The sequence below is a fragment of the Solanum dulcamara genome, chromosome 1 (assembly GCF_947179165.1).
Source record: "Solanum dulcamara chromosome 1, daSolDulc1.2, whole genome shotgun sequence".
Taxonomy (NCBI): Eukaryota; Viridiplantae; Streptophyta; class Magnoliopsida; order Solanales; family Solanaceae; genus Solanum; species Solanum dulcamara.
This window is the reverse complement of record NC_077237.1, coordinates 75,934,007-75,954,038: the sequence shown is the minus strand read 5'-3', so window position 1 is coordinate 75,954,038 and position 20,032 is coordinate 75,934,007. Positions and strand designations below refer to the sequence as shown.

The following is a 20,032-nucleotide window of genomic DNA, read 5'->3' as shown; positions in this document are numbered from 1 at the left end:
AAAAAATGTAAAATATATTAACAAAGATATGAATTGGCATAAAATAATTAGAGTATAACAGGAATTATAATTCTCTTCCTTAATTAACTCAAAACAGTTAGTATCATTTTCTCCCACCTCGTTAGTTATCTATCAAAATGAACTTCTTTTTTTTCTCAAATATTCGTCTCTATCTCTATGCTCTCTCTCAAATGGTTCTTTTGTTCGTATCCTTTAGTTTAATATCGATATTGATAAAACATGATAGATGAGATTGTTCAGGTTAGCATTTTATATTAACTATTTTAATTGTTGTGTAATATTCCGATTCAAAATTAGTCATATGGTATTTCGAATGTATTCGTCTTTGTCTCTGTCTCTGTAAAAAAAATATTATATAATTGAACATAAAAAAGGGCAGTTACTTAATAGCTAAAATGGATAGGGACAACGTGCAAATTTCGTTCTAATTTTCTTAATAAATATATATGTTTTGTGTAAAAATACAATATGTAATTTGAATTTTAATGTTTAATATTTCGATGGTTGTACCATTATATACAAATGATAACAATTTAATTTATGTAATTGAATTTCAATTTTTAAGAATTGTGACAAACACATGTTTTGATGTTATAATTGGTATTCTTTTGGTACGGATCAGTGTTTAATTTTGGCATGAAATTAATATAGAAATTTGCATAATAATAGTATGAAATTGGTATAGATATTGACAAAAAAACTTGTATGAAATTGGTATACTAAATATCACAAAAATTTTGAAGATGCATATGCAATTCCGGTTGAACCTCTCCCATGCGAGAGTATGTGGGATATACCAAGTTATGTGTCGGAGCCTAAACTGTTGTCGCCTGGTTCTAAGAGAAAGGTTAGGAGACAACAACTTGAACATTGGAAGGGATTTGCTGATGTGAAATTCAAGATGTCTAAAGTTATGTTCAGCACATGTCGTCAGAAGGGAGCAACAATAAGACAAGTTCAAATTACTCTGCTGAAAATTAGTCATAATTTGTTTTTATTTTAATTTAGTTGTTTAATTGTGACAAACGCATATTTTGATTTTTTTGGTCATATAGCTTGTTATGTCGGAAAAAGACGGTTTAAAATTAATTTCAACTTTATAGAGAAAAAATCAATTTTAGAAAAAAGAGGAGTCGCCACTTAATTTTTTAAAGAAATTAAGAAAACTTAATTTAAAAGACCTTAACAGATTTAAGTCTTAAAAATTGAGAGAAAAAAGGTACGAGGTTCTTATTTCCACTTTGAGAAGGTGTTAAGCATTCAAAGTGGCCGCTAACGCGCGGTTATCCAACGATTTAAAAATTATTTGACTAACTTTTAAAAATATTAATTTAAAAGAAAACAAAGACTTTAAAATTATTTTTTTGAAAAAAATGATCAAACTTAAACATTGAAAATAATATACATGTATAAAAAAAATGTAAAGTTTACCAAATGCCTAAGTAAAGGTAGAAAATCATCTAAAGAGTAAATTAACATGAATTGATTTATCTTTAGGGAAATCTAATTAAGTTAAAACAAATTAAAATTAATATCTAAGCAAGCATAAATAACATAAGTAAATAAATTATTACAACCCAAATTAATATAAATAAACAATAAATAACACATAAAAATATTGTGCGACACTTAGTTTCTGTACGCCTGGACTAAGCTGTTGGGTCATCTGCGTTTTGGACTTAAGCAAAATTTCACTGTATATCGTAGTTGTATACACACTGTATATCAAAATGTATATACATTATATACCACCCGTTTGTTCCCTATATCTATTGTATATCACTGTATATCCGACTGTATATATACTATATATCAGTGTATACAATATTTTTTTCTTGCATATCAGACTATATAGATACTATATATCAGTGTATACGACACTGTTTTCCACTTGTATTCCGTGTATACAGCCCAATATCAATATACAAATCATGAATATTACCTTTTTTTCCATTTATCAACTTTTCAGCAATTCAAACAAGATGATGGGAGACTCAAAACTCAACGATATGCAACGATGGGGTCCAAAGATCGACTCAAATTGATATCACATGCACCAAAATAAAATTACATAAGCATTTACTTATCTTAAGCTAAACCAAGGAACATATCATGATATTTTAAGTTATCAAATTAATAAGCATCCTAGAAGTGAATAACAACATGCATATATGTGGACAAAGGAAAGGAAAGAAGAAATATATTCAAGTAACTAAAGAACACGAATTTAATATATACGTTATACTAGCTCAAATTTTAAAGAAAGAATTAAATCAATTAGGCCATGAAAGTTCTAATTGAATAATAACTTTAAGCATATTTATGTCATCTAAATCATGTTAAAACAAGAAATTAAAAACATGAAAATATATATTGTCAAAGAAAACTATTTGGAAAAATAATGAACAAAACTAAGATCTTTCATGAAATAATCCTAACACATGATAGCTAATTAATTCTAACACATGCTAACTATAAAAAAATTCTATCATTAATCTAATTATTCTTAATACATGCTAACTAAAAAAAAAGACTACGAATCAACTAAATATAAAACATGAAATAATTAAATAAAATAAAGTTGAGAAAAGACTTTACCTCTTTTCGGAAGACTGAAGATGATGAGCGGAAGACAACTTCACCACCACCCAAGAGCTTGATGGAACTCCAATCTACAAAAAAAAAAGATTAAAAATTTAGACTCGAACCTTCGTGGGTTTGACAGCCTAAATTTCGACTTCAATCTCCTATTTTTTTTGAAGAAAAATATAGATTGAAAGCTAGAAATTTTCACAACTTTTAGGATGGGGACAAGAGTCCAAAATTCTAGCCAAGTTAAGAAAATTTTTAACTTTGGGGTGGCTAAAAAACCCCCTCACTTCTTCTCCATTCTTAATAAGAATATGAGCCTTTATATAGGCTCCAAAAACTTTAAATTTTCTTGCAATTTTCGATGTGGGAGATACAAGATTTTATTTTATTTTATTTTATTTTGAAAAAACTAAATTTTTAAAAATGCAAACTATAATTAAAATAACCTAACTAACATTGTATTTAGTTAAAAATGAAATCTTTTTGAGATGATTTTCGAATAACTACATAAATAGTAATCAAAGATACAGTTATATAGAAATATGTATATTATACTAAAATTTATAAAAAAAATAAAAATAGTTAAGAATAATATGAAAATATCTTTGTTTTTTATAAAAGCTAATTATTTCAAAATGTTTGAAATTCAAAGAAACTCGATAGCTAATTTGCATTGTGGAGGGTCAAAATTGGGTGTCAACATAGCTTAATGAATTCTGATTTCTGAACATATATTATGTGTACTACTTACTTCTTTTTGTATGAAGTATTTTTCAAATGTAGAGTCAAAAATTAAAATTGAGTACTACTGGTAACCATTTGGTATCAAATTGGTATCCACTAGAAAAATTAAGTCCATCAGTGTATGCAATTGATATTCAATTGGTATCTAACTGATATCCCACTGAAAATATTAATTCTAACCATGTATGCAATTGGTATCTGATTGGTATCAAGTTGAAAAATGCAACATATAATTAAGATTTCAACAGAGTAAGTTAAACTAAAACTTGTTAATATTATATCCAATTGGTATCCATTTGAAAAACTAAGTGTAACAATGTATGCAATTGACATCTAAATAAAATTGAACATTTTAATTCTTACTATTTTGTTATGCTGTGTTTTCCAAAAGTAAAATCCCAATCTAAAATTGTTTACTGCTAATATCCAAATTATCTCCAATTGGTATACAACTTGAAAAATTAAGACTAACACTATATGCAATTGGTATCCAACTGGTATTGAACTGAAAAAATAAGTCTAACAATGTATGCTTTTATATTGAACATAAAACATACTTTTGATTTTCAAAAACCATGAACGAAATCAATAAAATTTATTTAATATTGCATAGTAACAATAAAAATATAATTCATCGTATATATTGTTGTCAAAAAACTAAAGCAAAAAATATATAGCATCCTAAAATCAAACATGTAATTAAAGTCTAAGTCAATCATCTATCTGAAAACTGATCTCCTTGTCTTGGTGTAAGATAATTGGTATAATCCGGAGCATGTTCTTTTGCTATATGCGGTCCACTAAAAAATAAACTAAGGTCCACTAAAAAATAAATTAATTTAAAATCATTAATGAAAGCATAAAATTTATATTGAAGATAAATAGGGAAATGTTGGTGTATTAAGGGAGAAAATTGTGTGAGAATATTAAGGAGAAATTTAAAAAATAAAATAGATTTAAGAAATAAGAATACTAGATTTTTTTTAAAAAACGATTTTCAAATTAAAAAAAAAATGATATCAATTTTCAAAATAATAAAAAAAATATAGAAAGAAGGAAGAAAGAGAAACTAAAATAGGAGATTGATATTATTAATTAGGAGATTTATAACAACTAAAATAGAGTCCAACTAAATGGAGAAAATCAAGGATTGATATATCTAGCCATTTATAAAACACTATATTTAAGAAAACATATATGGTTATTTATAACTTAATAAAATATAATCAATTAATTTATAAATTAAAATTGATCACTTAATACTTGTAATTAAAAATTTATAAGTAGTAATTAAAAGAAAGTAGATATATAAGTTATAATATTAATCCTTAAATAGATGTGTGGGATGATTTTTCCTATTTATTTTATGAAAAATTTGGCTAAGTGATTTTATAGTAGAAAAATTCTAAATTCTTATGATACAGAAAAAAACTAAAAATTTTCATATTTGAAATTGTTTTAGAAATTGTTTTTACGGATCGCTCATTTATATATCCGGTGACATGTAATTTTTCATAAAGGCCAAACACATACACAATCTCTATAACTTCCCCCACTTTTTATTTTGGCACTCTATCTTAGCATTGTTCAATTTTAATCCTTCAATTCTATTTTTTATGTACCATTTAAATACAAAATATTAATTTTATGATTCTTTTTTTTTATTTGTTCTTCAATTTCAGTTTTTCATTTTAAAAATTGAAGTTTATCCATTAGTTTTCGTAAAAAAAATATTAAAATTAATGGATCAACAACAATTTTTTTTTAAAAAAATAATAATCTTTTTTTGAGAATTTTTCTATATTTTTTCTTGAAAAATAATCGATAAAAGTATGTCGGGTTTTATTCTTAAATAATTAATTAAATTAAATAAGATCACATATTTTATTTTATTTTTGTATCCAGGCTATCTGGATTTAACTCAAATACTAGCTTTCTAATTATTAATTCAACTCAATACAGGTAAAAAGAACTCATCTTCAATACGAGAAAAAAAAGACACTTGTTCACTGCTAATAACACTACTAAAAAAAGACTAAAACTTGGGTTTTCATTGCTTTTTTTAAGAAAGAAATCAATGACACTTTTGTCAGTTATTTTTCATGCAAAAATGTACAGAAACTCTCAAAAAAATTGTTATTTTTTAAAAATAAATCAATGTTCGTCTGTCAATTTTTTTTAATAAAATTAACGGACGAACATCGATTTTTAAAATGTAAAATTGTAGTTGAAAAGCATATATATATAAATAAAGAAATCATAAAATTAGTATTTTGTGTTTAAATGATACATACAAAAAAGAGCTGAAGGGTTAAAATAGAATAACGCTAAGATAGAGTGCCAAATGAGAAATGAAGGCAAGTTATAGGAATTGTGTATGTGTTTGTCCTTTGAAAAACTTTGGGAAAATGGCTTAAATTCCCTCTTGAACTTGTACCAAAAAGTCAGTTACATGCTTAAGCTATTATGACGATCTATTACACACATTTACTATTTAAAAGTGAATTTAATACTACCCTGAGATGTATAACACCACACTCACAGTATGTGGTGTATTACACTTGTTGCCACATCAGCGCTCCATCAGCGCCATGTCAGAAATTATAATTTTTTTATATCTTTTTTGTTTTCTTTTCTTTATTAATTAATTTTTCTTTTGTTAACTATATTATACACTAATTAATTTCTAATTAATTATTAAAATTTCTAATAAATATATCTTATTCATCACTAAATTCCACCCACTTTATCTCTCATCTCATCGGAAAAATTATGTCCGGCCACCTTCACTATCTATTCTTTGTTCTTCACCGTCACTATATCACCTTCAATTCTTCTTCTTCTTCTTTTTTATCACCCACCACAAAATATCACCGCCGTCATTATCAAAAATTCAAATACAGAGCATCAAATTTTTATTTTTCACAAAAGAATCTCGATTTTCTCATCAACCCTATTAACTTAAAGTTCAACTCTTTATGAATTTTAGCTAGATTTCTTCTTCTTCTTTCTGAATTTTGAAAAAAAATAATCAAGATTCAAAATGGGGAGTAAATGGAGAAAAGTAAAGGTAGGATAGATAGGATCCAAAAACATTTGAAGATTCACCGGCGACGACGGCCGTGGCCAAAGAGATTTTCCGATGTTATTTCATTGTCTCACACTTTGAGATTGTGATTAAATATAAAGAATTGTGATGAAAAATAAATAATGAAGAAGAAGAGGATAATGGGTGGGGTGTGATAGAGGAGGGTGGGTGCGAAGAAGAAAAGGCTTGAAGGGTGAGGTGGTTTTGTTTTTTTAATTTTCTTACTTTAAATTTAATCTAACGCGCTATATTTTTATATATTTTGCAACATCAGCTTTAGGGGTAAATAAATTCACTTTTAAGTAATATATGTATGTAATTTATCGCCATAATAATTTAAGCGTGTAATTTTTCCAAAAATATTTTGACCATGTTCAAAGTTCAAAGATGGATGTTTGATTTTTTTATTTTATATTTGCCCTTTTATTGATGTTTGATACTTTCTAGGAGATACATTACACTACTTACAAAGTTATATTTATGATTTCACAAATGATAATAGTGAAAATTATTATTCAAATTATATCTTTAAATATTTTTCTTAATATATATACATTGTCTCACAAATTCAATTAATATGAAATAGAGGGAATACAAAATAGAGGGAGTAACCTTAATTTTTTTGTACACTTATTTAAATTATTTATAATCACAAAATATCTAAAATTTATTTTAAATCATAAATATAAAATTCTTTATTTTTTAATAAAATTTATGTCTAATCAAATAATATCACGGAGAAATGAGTTGAGACACAAGTGAGTTGGTGCCACGCTTGCAGCTGTGATGTGGCAAACTACAACAGGAGTCCCGTGACTCACAAGGTGAAAATGAAAAGTCAAAAGAGAGATATAGAGAAGGATTGTTGGAGGGATTGGGGGGGGGGGGGGGGGATCCAAACTCATTCATTGAAGAAAATTGGGATAAATAGAATTATATTAATTTTAATTAAAAATTTGGAGTTTAAGTTTTGTAAATAATATATTATTAGAGAGCGTTATTTAATGGGTCTTATGTTACCAATTCAAATTAAGACGTCAAGGAATATATCGAATACGAGACAAAAAAAGAGAGATTATTCGTTGTCGATCCTATTACTAGTACTTCCTTGGTGATAAAAGGGTTCAGTGATTACGTTGGTTTAGAGTTTTAGATAACTAATCTTTTGATGGGAAGGATGCGAAGTCAGGATTAAATGACTATCTAAACCTGCATTTTTATCATACCATCTTACTTCAATATTTGATTTTGATTTTGGTTTTAATGAAAAAATCAAAGCATTTTTATGAATAATTTTAAATATCTTAAATTTTTTCATCAAAAGTTTTTATTTTGACTTTTAATTGTGCTATTAGTTCTGGAGCGATACATTTCCGCTTGCTTCAAGATAACCAAACTGTTTTTTTTTTTTTAAAAAAAGGATAAATGTCTATTATATTTTGTTTGATTTTGAATTTAATAAATTAAAAACAGATTAAGTTTATTTGATTTTAATCAAAAAAACCCAGCCAACTCACACTCTAGCAGGAGGTAAAAATATAATACTAAACTACGCCGAGTATTAAGATACATTTGTGCTTGTTTCGAGAATTGAAAGTACAATATACTAGTAACTGAAACACAAGGAGAAAAAACCAACATTATTATGGTATTGCTGTAACATGTCCATTTGTGGTTAAACTTGATGAGCTAGTTCTTTCTAGAGTGACGAGAAAATGGGGACACCTGGTAAGCTAGCTCCACCATCAACGATGAAAACATTGCCCGTTACGTATTCAGAAGAATCATGAATTAAGTATCGGATGAGTGATGTTAAGCCCGGATCTGTTGTCCCAAGATATCTAGTAGGAAGGGTTTTGAAAAGGAAATTATGGAACCATTTTTGTTGAATTAGGCTCTCTGTTATCTCTGATTTGAAAACTCCTGGCGATATCGAGTTCAGTCTGATATTCTCTCCTCCCAATTCAATCGCCATAATCTGCCGTTCCATTATTTGAATGCAATTAATTAGTGTATCATTAATTACAGAGAACAAAATTACAGGGCAATTCATTTGTTTAACGTACCTTAGTGACCATGTCAAGAGCCATCTTTGAAGATGCGTAAGCAAGAGTCCCCGGTACTGCTATACGATTTAGACCAGCCATTGAAGTGATGTTAATAACAGATCCTCCACCCTGTTTAGCATCGCTCATGCGTCTACAAACATATTTCGAAACCAGCCATGCCCCTCTGAGGTTTGTGTTATAGGTATTGTTCCATTCCTCCTCAGTCAATTCAACTGAAGAGCTCACACTGCCTATACAATATAATTATACACAAAATTAATTCTAGCAACTATAGAGTAGCTTAGAATTTCCTAATTGTGTTTCTACTCAAGCAGGGGAGGCTTCAGAATACATGGAGGTGTAAATCAAATTTTTTAAAAAACTTCATATGTAATTTTTTTTCAAAATCGATCTATTTTTCTAACTTTTTAGAATTTTCTAATTGTTTATACTCAAGTACCTCTAACGCCGGCGTTGTTGACCAAAGCATCAATACGTCCGAAGGCATCCCAAGCTGTTTGTACAGCGGACTCAATAGTAGCACCATCGGCAGCAACGTCAAGCTCGATGGCGATTGCACGCCGGGATCCTTCTGAAATACTATTAATTTGGTCGCAGAGAGATTTCAGTTTGTCAACACGACGAGCAGCAGCAACGATCCTGCAGCCGGCTTTGGCCAAATCGAGACAGAACTCTAGCCCAATTCCTGACGATGCTCCTGTCACCATCACTACTTTTCCGCTCAGATCTTTCCATGTCTCCATTTTACTCTAGTTATCTAAAATATTGGAGTTAGAAATGAAATACTAGTATGATCCAGAGAGTTATATATGCAGGGAGTACATGTATTGAAAGTAAGGTTAAATTTTAGTTATTATAATAATGATAAAACTAGAAGGAACGTATTGATAGGTGCGGAGTCAGGGCCAATTGAATTCCTATTAACAAAAAAAATTACATTATTTATACATAATTAAAATCATATTTATATATATATAATAAATTTTAAATTTTATTTGACTTTTTTATTTATTTACTTTTCAAACCACTCCATCAAAATTTTAATCATGCTACGGCGACAATATAATATATAGTCGATGAAGCCACCAAGAATATTATGGCCTCCTTTGTTGAAATTCCACGGGATGTGGACCAAGAATATGGCCTCCTTTGTTGAAATTCCACGGTGTGTGGACCCTTGTGTTCTTCATGTTTATGCACTTTACATCCCCTGAGTTTCCTACTCCCTCCGTTTCCATTTAAATTTGTTGGTGAGACCATTTAATTTAACATAAAATTTAATAAAAAGAAGGAAGATTTTTAGAATTTTTGATTTAATACACTTATTAATTATTTTTGTAATTATAAATCAGTTTATTAAGAGTAAAAGAATTTTTGATTTAACTATATAAAAATGTGATATTTTTTTCGAATGGATTAAAAATAAAAGACAAAGGGATATTTTTTCAAGTAAACATCTATATGACTTGAATGTCCGTAAGATGCTAGAACATCATTTGCAACTCAACTTGGAAAATTAGACTCCCAAGAAATCCTATATAAAAGCAGAAAACTTGGTTAGATTATCAGCTACCACATGTCATGCACGGGGATATAAACAAAGTTGATACCTTCAGAGGAAATCATCATTCTCAATATATCCTCACAGGTGGTTTATATTTCCCAAGAAATTGTAATATTTTTTGCATTTGAAAGTATATTTGACCTGTAGTACTCTTTCCCATGCATGACAAATTGCCAGTGCTTTAGTAGTTATGGACTTCCCTATAAATTGAATAGGGGTACCAAAAGACATGAAACAAATGACATCATTCCAAAGCCTGCTTTCTCCCTTTTCAACTATAAGCCGGCATCTCTAAAAATAACAATCCCATCTTATGGCATCATAATATTTTCAGCATGAATCCAATTAGACGTGCAAGGCAAAACTATTGAAGCTACCAACGCATCATTATATTCATGAAAATCAAATAATCCTAATTAACAATGTCATTAGATTTATAGCAAAGAGAACCTCTAGCTTTCCACATTTTTCATAAGATAGAAACACTTAATCTTAGTAGTTGAAAAAAATTAAGGTACTGAAATCATGTATTGCGAAACAAATTATTCCACCACCTTGAAAATTCAAAAGTATTTTCTAAATTCGTCCAGTTGATAGGACACAATTTCCACTCTAGCGAAGCTTTCAAATACATGAAAAATACATGTTCAATTATTTCTGTTTCTAAACTTCACACCTTACAAGCAACACAAATATAAGTCAATCTGTTGCAAACGTTTGCATGAACTGGTTAGATATTAAGAATGCATTTTCTAAGAAATTATTTATATTAATATTTATTTTCGTTGACCATAAAATAATATATTCAAGGTTTTGAGAAAGAATGACAGCTGACTTGAGGCCTATTATTAGTCTCTTACTACAATGAGCAAGATCTTTGGCTAAATGATAACCTAACCTCGTACTTACCTAATTTGGTATAATGTCACATAATTTTGCCCGAAGTTTCTGTAATAGATAATGAGCTGGACCAAATAGTATTAGTATCATTAGGATAAAAATAATAATGAAGGTCGTGACTATTTCATATATGATTTCTTTGATCACAACTGTAAGTTGACTGGTGTTTGTCCTTGGAAGGGTTTAAAATCAGTTGAACTAGGAGTCAGTGGATTAGTCCAAATCTTAACGTTGTTTTCATCTCCAACTTTCCATCTAATTCCTTATTTCAATAATTAAATCTCATCCCAAATGATGTTTTTTCAAATCCAAGAACTCGAAGAGAGACATCTTGCATTAAGGAAAGAAGTGTTTGGGAAGTATTTATTTTTTAGTATCTTATGAAGTAAAAAATCTTATTGGGTTAAAATCCTCAAAGAAAGTTTAGCAAACAATGCCTTGTTAAAAAACTAGTTCTCTAAAATCAAGACCTCCCTTAGAATTTGCTTACAAAGCTTCTGCCAATTTTCATAAGGCACTTTTCTTTTTTCCTCATTTAGCCCCAACCAAGAATCAGAGAAAATAATTGTAATCTTCTTACATAAGCTATATGGAAATGGAAAATATGACAATGCATATGAAGGAATAGCAGGAAGAATAGACTTAAGCATCACTTCTTTGTCAGCGGAATTTATCTATTATACCAATATATGAGACACTTTTTTGCCACCAAATAATATTATACCAATTTATGTATATAAATTCGTCCATATCTATGCGGAGGATTGAATTTGATATAGGATTTGTTTGTATTGGTATTACATCTCATGCACATTGACATTGAGGAGGTGAAATGTTAAATCTCGATAAACAAATCACCTAGAATATTCACAGTATGTAGGATTTATTTGGTACAAGGTGTTGCATTCAGTGTGTTTCATTAGAGTTGTCCGATATAGGGTCCGTATATATGAACCTCACAAGTTCACCATGAGTCATGTCTATATCAGATATAGGAAGTGGGTGTATACAGGTTTCTGGTCAGGTCCTACTTATTGAATTTCATTTCATCATCATCACATTCCATATCTCCTTTGAGTGTTGGAGTGATAAAGTGAAATTGAAAAACATACTCACAAGTTCTCGAAAGCATCCGAAATAAACCTAAAACATGATTTCTAGGTACCTAAGCATGACCAAGATCCTAGCCAACTCAAAGTTGATAGGTTTGAGATAGTTGGTATGCTAGAGTTGATACTTATCGTGCAATTCTATGATATTAGTTGATTTTTTATATTGCTTCTACCTTGGTCATTTCCTTATAACTAACCAAATGTGGAGAATAACAGTGTTAGGGCCATCCTTTGCCATCTCTTATAGAAAATGATAGATCATTGATGTTTGTTGAGTACATATTTTTTGTACTCATTCTATACTTGTTGCACATTTTGCATGTAGGTTCAACTCCAGGTTTATATGGCGATTGATTCATCATCGGACTCGAGGATACTTGTTGGAGTTTAGGATGAGCTGCTCTTATTTGGAAGTACTGTATTGTAGTTCTATTTTATGATTTGTTTGCTTCCTTCTTTTCACACAGCTTGTAGTATTCAGACTTATAATTTCATATCTTACTTGCTCTTGTACTTGTATCACCAGTTCTTGGGAATTGTACTTATTATCGTTTATATTGAAGTTATGATTGCTTTGGATTTAATTTGCACCATTTTTCGATGACCTTGCTCGATCTCTTCTGTGATTGTCATTGCTCAGTCTGCTATGCTGAATTGTTGCTTATATCTTGTGATTTTTTAAAGATGTAGATAAATTGAAGATGTGTGTATTTGAATTTATTTATTTTTTCGTTGTATCTAGAAATCTAGTGATTTTCGAAGTTGTATCTGAATATTTTTTGGGCTGTAAAGGATTTGAGTTGTATAAGAGTATCCAGTGAAATTTAGTACTTCATTAATCCCTCCATATGAATATTGTATCTAAAATATTTTTCGGTTGTTTCCAGTAAATCGAGAAAGTGTATCCATAAAATTAAGTACTTTTGTTAATCCCTTTGAGAAAATATATTGATACAGTGTATCCAATTAAATTGAGTGAATAAATACTAAAAAATTATTGTACCAGTGATATAACATAAATTTCAAAAAATTGTATCTGAAATATATACGATGCGAATTTTAAAAAATTATATCTGAAATACATCGTAAATTTCAAAATTGTTGTCATGTATCTTAATTATCAAAAGTATAGCTATTACAGCAAATCAGCACCAAAGTGGCGCTATATATTTGTGAAAATTCCTCTTTTAATATAGTTTGATACCATTTCTTTTGGACTAAATCAGTACGATTTGTTTTTCCCAAAAATTCCCACACAATTAAAAGTATTTTCTCATAGCTTCTTTTTATTTCAACGACCAATGACGGTCTTTTGTTTGCATACCCAACTGAAGCATATGGAGATAATTCTTTTTCCTCTATAATTCTCAGTATGGACTCAATTCAATAAAATAATGTGTACCCTCATTTACACCATCTTTTAGGTAAAAAATTAACTATTTATATAATTCATATATAATAGAAGAAGAAGACTTGAATGGATAACTAACTCTATTTATATAATTCAAATATATTAGAGTAAATGATAACTTTACTTAATGAAAAAACATCAAAAACAAGTCAAATTGAAAGGATATCTATTTGTGTGTTGTAGCTTTCATTTGAAATTAAGGGTGTCAAATGGGCCCGGTGGCACAATTCTTAGCCCATTAAGAGTCTTGCACGGTAGGGATTGGATTGGATACTAGCCCACCCAAAAACAAATTGGGTCGATTCGGTCTAATTTTTGTTCTGGGCCGATAAGACCGGCTCGGTAAGGGACCGGTAGCCGGCCCACCAGTCCACCAGCCCGATAATTTTTTTAATTTTTTTTTTGAGATTTGGCCGTTGGGCCACTTTTCAGAAAAGTGCCCGTTGGGCCCAATGGCCATTTTCTGAAAATTGGCCGAAAATGGCCTTTTTTAAAAATAAAAAATAAAAAATTATTAGTTAATTTTTTTCTATAAATACTTACAACATTTAATCATTTTCCCCACCAACAATCATTTAATTCTCTCAATTCTCTCTCAATTTCTCAATTCTCTCTTAAAGTGATATCAATCTTTTATTATTTTGTGCAATAAACAACATCAGGTGAAAATTTTCAACTTTCAAGTGTTCAACATTTCATCAATTTTACGATTCTTTGTTTGATTCGGCAGTTTGGTATAATCGTTCCTTCTCTTGCTTTTAATTAGTAAATTAATTCTAGTATATTTAATTTGTGTTTATAATTTTTATTAGTTTAATTTGCATAATGGATAGATTAAAATATTTAGGTAAAAGTGTTAAAAAATTGTGTTCCGGCGGAGGTAGTGATAGTAAGAAAAAAAGTACTTCCGGTAGAGGTAGTGCAAGTAGAAATTATTCTCATATGCCTGAAACACCATCTAGTAAATTTGGAGAAATAAGTGTAGGTGCACATGATATGAATGAAAATAAATATAAAAAAACTTACGGTATAGAAAAACCAAATGAATTTGAAGTAGAAATAGAACAAGATAATAATAATGATGTAACTGTTACACCAACTAGTCCTGAGGTAGATATAGGTAATGCTCAATCTACAACTGTTAATCTTCCTCCACGGCCTATAAAAGAAAGAAAAAAATTAGTTTAGTATACATTATTTTGAACGCATAGTCGGAACAACTAAAGTTCAATGTAAAAAATGTCAAAAAAAAATTGAGCATAAAACTGTGGGTAATAGCGGTAGAACGGGTCAATTGACTAGACATCTAGATAATGAGCATCCTGATTGGAAAGAACGAATAGGGGGTGCTACTGGGCCAGTTCAAGATAGAATAAACCCACAAACTGAAAAATTAACGGGGACGTATAATAAAATGAGGAACCGTGAAGAAATAAAGAAAATGATAGTTGTGGATTCTCTATCTTTTTCATTTGCTTCTTCTGATACTTTTATTCATTATATACAATCAATTTATAATCCATGTTTAACGGTATTCATAGAAGTACCTGTAGATCAGATATTTTTAGACTTCAAGGACAATATGCATATTATTTACATTGGTTATTAACAAATCTTCCATTTAGAGTTTCACTTACTTCTAATCTTGGTCGTGCTATAAAGAAAAATGATTATTTAACTGTTACTTGTTATTGGATAGATAGTGATTTTATTATGCAAAAACGTATTTTAGCATTCACTATGATGAAAACAGTAAAACATAATGCACAATTTATTTCTGATTCTATATCAATGGTTGCAAAATATTTTGGTCTTCAACACAGTTTTATGTATTTCTTTTGATAATGCATCTAACTATACCGCTGCTATTAATTCTTTGAAAACTGAGTTTTTCCCTATTTAGAAGATATTTTTCATATTAGATACGCTTTTCATATATATAATTTAATTATAAAAAATGAACTTTATTTTTTTGGGCCAACAATTGAAAAAATTAGGCATGCAGTTGTTTTTATTCAATGAAATAATAAAAAATCTAGACTTAAATAATTTAAAAGAAAATGCGAGGAAAATAATCTTAGACCAAGATTAATGCACGAAGAAATTGAGACTAGGTGAAATTCGACCTATAATTTTTTAAAGACTTATAATATTTATAAAGCCCCTATAACTACAACTTTTAATCAATATGCATATAAATTTTCCGAAGTCATGTTGAAATAATCTGATTGGACTAAAATTAATAATGTTGTTATATTTTTAGAAAAAATTTATTTGGCTACTCTTGAATTTTCTAGTGTTTATTATCCTACTATTTCTAATATTTTAGCTTATTTAGCCAAAATTTTTGTATTGCTTATAAAATATATAAAAAAAGATAATTACAAAGAAGCTGTTACTGAAATGATAGAAAAGCTTAAATATTTTTTTTCTATTCCTCCTATTTATTTAATAGGTGCTATGTTAAATTCGTATATGAAATTTAATACTATGTCTGAATGTGTTCTCCTTATATATACTTCTATAGAAATTTAATAAGATGAAGATCCTAGTATGTTTAAGGCGATGAGTGCTACAAATGATTATATTCAAACATTATATAATCATTATATCAATTTACTTGATAATGCTATCCCTAGTCATACTGTTCCTCTATCTCGTACTTCGGCACAAGTTAGGCCAAATTACGGAGTAATTGATTTTGAAAATTATGAGCCAATTTCTGTTAATGTTAATATAGATGAATTGGATAAAATAATTCGAAATATGTGGAAGTTACAATTATTATATACAACTAATTGTAAGTTTGTAACTTGTATATTTTAATTTTTATCAATATATTAATAAAATCAAAGACTCATTGAGTCTTTCCGATTCTTAATTTTTTTCCCTATAAATTTTATATGATTCAATTAAATAATTTTTTTACTTTACATAATCATATAAGAAAAATTAAATTTATAGTCACTATAAGATTTCAATACTTGAAAATATATTATTATAATAGATAACATATTATGAGTATATTTGTTATACATTGTAAGTATATAAATATATAATATAAGTAATAGATAATATATTGTGAGTATATTAGATATACATTGAAAGTATATATAATATAGTGTAAGTATATTATTAAAATAGATAATATATTGTGAGTAAATTAGATATGCATTGTAAGTATATATAATATATAATGTAAGTAATAGATAGTATATTGTGAGTATATTAGATATACATTGTAAGTATATAAATATATAATGTAAGTAATAGATAATATATTGTGAGTATATTAGATATACATTGTAAGTATATATATATATATATATATATATATATATATATATATATATATATATATATATATATATATATATTATATTTTAATAAATATATTTATGTATAACATAATTTAAAAGTAGTATATCTATAATCGGGTCGGTTTGGGTTCGGTTTGACTTTTTTTAGTTAAAACCAAACCAACTCTATAATAGTCGGGTTTTTTTCAAACACCAAACCAAGTCAAACCAAACCACTAGTCGAGTTTTTTTTCCGGTTTGATTCGGTTTATTGGTTTGATGCGATTTATCGATTTGTCCTGTACAACCCTAATAAGTATATACATAATATATAATTAAGTATATCACTATAATAGATAGTATATTGTGAGTATATAAATTGTTATAATTACTTCTAAATTAAATAGATAACAATAAACTATATTGATGATTGACTCAAATTTTCAAATACGTAAACGCCGCAAAAAAAATAATTAAAGCTCAACAGGGCCAACCCGATCCGACCTATTAGGCCCGGACACTATATCCTTAATGAATCATGGCCGAACTGTTTAAGATTTTTTCACTATTGGACTTGGACCGACCTGACCCAGTAAAGGTATAAATCGGCCCGGCTCAGCCTGATATTCAGTAGGCAAAAAAATTAGTGGACTGATATGACCCGACCCAACCGACTTAAGAGGTTTATTTGAAATTTCCTCTTGCAAAACAATAAAATTCTCTTCATCAATCATAGTCGTCTTACTTGACTTTAATTTACTCTACTCCTTATTTTTATATTCCTTTTAATTGATGGGGAACATTATATGTTTGATTAGTAGATTAATTAATTAGCACACAATCAAATAATCAAACCAAATAAATTAATAAGATGAAATAATACAAGACTTCAACGAAGTCCCATTAATTGTTTATGTCCCCAAGGCAAGATCCACGTTTCAAAAGTTTTCTCTATCTACATTAGTGTTTGACTTTAAGATATTAATTTAACTACAAAATAAGGTTTGGTTTGTGGAACAGAAGGCGGCTAAGTAATACATTTATTTAAGTAAGTGAAAGGGAGAAAGAAGACTGGGGACTAACAGAGTGGAAAATTGTGTAACATATACTATTGACACAGAATAATATATTGGTCATAATTAATAGAGTGGAAAACTGTGATGAACTACGATTTTTTTTCCTTTTTTAGTTGGCTGCCCCAATGACTTGTATTTGGTGTTAGATATTTACTTTGAAACAGAATAAGATTAATTATTGTTAATTAATCATATTTTTTTACGATATTTGCTTGGTGACCCGTCTTACCGCAATCAAAGCAAGCATCCGAACCCCGCTAGACATTTGAATTCTCCTAGATGCTTTTTCCCGCACTTCTTGCATGGGGGAATGGGTTGACCACTCAGAGCTCCTCATTGAGGCTTAGGTGAGACACCTTATTTTGTTGAACTTTGAAGCCAGAGTGTTTGAAGTGCTGGGTTTGAAAGACGTAAATGAGAAATAAAAAATTGTGGCCTTTACGAAAGGTTATGCCTTTTTTAAAGGATTGTGACCGTTCTAAAGGTTGTTACTTTTTCAAAGGGTTGTGTCCTTTCTGAAAGGGTGTGACTTTTGAGAAGAGTTGTGAATTTTTGAAAAGTTGGGACTTCTTTGAAAGGTTGTGACTTTTGCGAAGGCTTATGACTTTTTCAAAGGGTTGTGACATTTCTGATAAGACACAATAAACACTTGTTCACACTATCCTTTGTTGTCTATAAATAAATGATTTTTCTCTCATTTTTTAACATCAAATTTCTTCATTCTTCTGCATATATTTTCTTACAAACAAAGTTGAGTCTTTGTATGATTTCGTTGTTGATTTTTGAGTTTGTTGAAATTATTGAATTTGAGGTACCGCTACTTCTTTAATAGATTATCTGTTTTATCCTAGGAGGAAATAATCTATAACCTCAGGTACGGTGAATAAATTAAATTCCTTAAGCTTGTTGTCCCTGTATTCAATATAGTAAAACAAAAATACTTTTAAGATGAAAAGAAACGAAACTATCCGAACTAGTAAAAGAGAAACTCAACAACCATAATATCAAATATACTCAAGTGTTTGGTGGGTCTAACATAATACAAGAATGTCATTGAATTCATATCTTGTGCTTCCAAATATAAATTAGACACTAAGTCTAATTTTGTATTTACACAAGCAAAGAACCCCACATTTTAAATACGATCTAAAAAATATTTTTCAATTATTTGAAAATAATTTTTCACATATTTTTTTTCTATAACCATTTGATGGAAAGCCACCATGTAATTGAGATTTGTTGTAATTGGTGTAATTACATTCTTCAACATGTTTGGTAGACCTAGCAATTACTTGGTAAGAGAGGAATTGAGTTTAATTGAAGAAGAGTAATTACACTCTTCAATTCCCAATGGAGGCTAAGGAATTGGTGTAATTACACCATGTAATTACATGAAACTTTTTACAATTCTTCTTTTATTGATATTTATATTTTTTAATTTTAATTTATTTTTATTTGTATTATTTATAAAATTGTTTTTATTATTTTAATATTTTCTGAAAAATGTATTTTATATTTTATATTATTTATATTTCATTTCCTTCTCCTTTTCAACCTTTACTTTTTCATATGATTCCATGCAATTTTTCATATTATTAATTTATTTTTTATTCTATTTTTTTATTTGCATAATTCTGTTAGTATTCTAATTTTTAAATTAAAGTAGACTTAATTATTAAATAAGGTTATTGACTTATGTTTTTCTTTTCTTTTAAATCATATTTATGTACGTTGTGTTAAAATTTCATATAAGAGTATTATGTTAAATTTTTTGTTTTGAATTTACAATTTATGCCATATTTTCAATTTAATTTATTTTAGTAGTATTGACTTGATATTTCACATTGCAAACTATTTATTTTATAGTTAAACTTGATAGATTATTTTTTTGTCAAATGTTTTAATAATTTTATGACATTATATTTATAATATTAATATTTTTTCAAACATACATTTCATGTTGTTCATAAAAATCTTATACTTTTAGTTTTTATAATTAAATTAATAATTTACTGATTTAAAAAATATAAATAAATTTATTTTTATAATATTAGTTAAGAACATATGTTTATTAATTAATACATATCTTAAATATTTAATTTAATACCATTTATAAAGGTCCTTATTTCTCTAATATAATTTTTAAATGATTAACT

At 28.3% G+C, this 20,032-nt stretch overlaps 1 protein-coding gene across 1 annotated transcript; it reads right to left on the bottom strand.

Moving 5' to 3' along the window:
• Positions 1 to 7,966: 7,966 nt before the first annotated feature.
• Positions 7,967 to 9,338, bottom strand: LOC129902205 (uncharacterized). Its single transcript, XM_055977340.1, has 3 exons — positions 8,954 to 9,338; positions 8,512 to 8,744; positions 7,967 to 8,423 (listed from the first exon to the last, which is right to left on the bottom strand). Exons 1-3 carry the CDS (start codon positions 9,255 to 9,257, stop codon positions 8,145 to 8,147), a joined length of 816 nt encoding a protein of 271 aa, XP_055833315.1. The 5' UTR covers positions 9,258 to 9,338; the 3' UTR covers positions 7,967 to 8,144.
• Between the last annotated feature and the right edge of the window lie 10,694 nt (positions 9,339 to 20,032).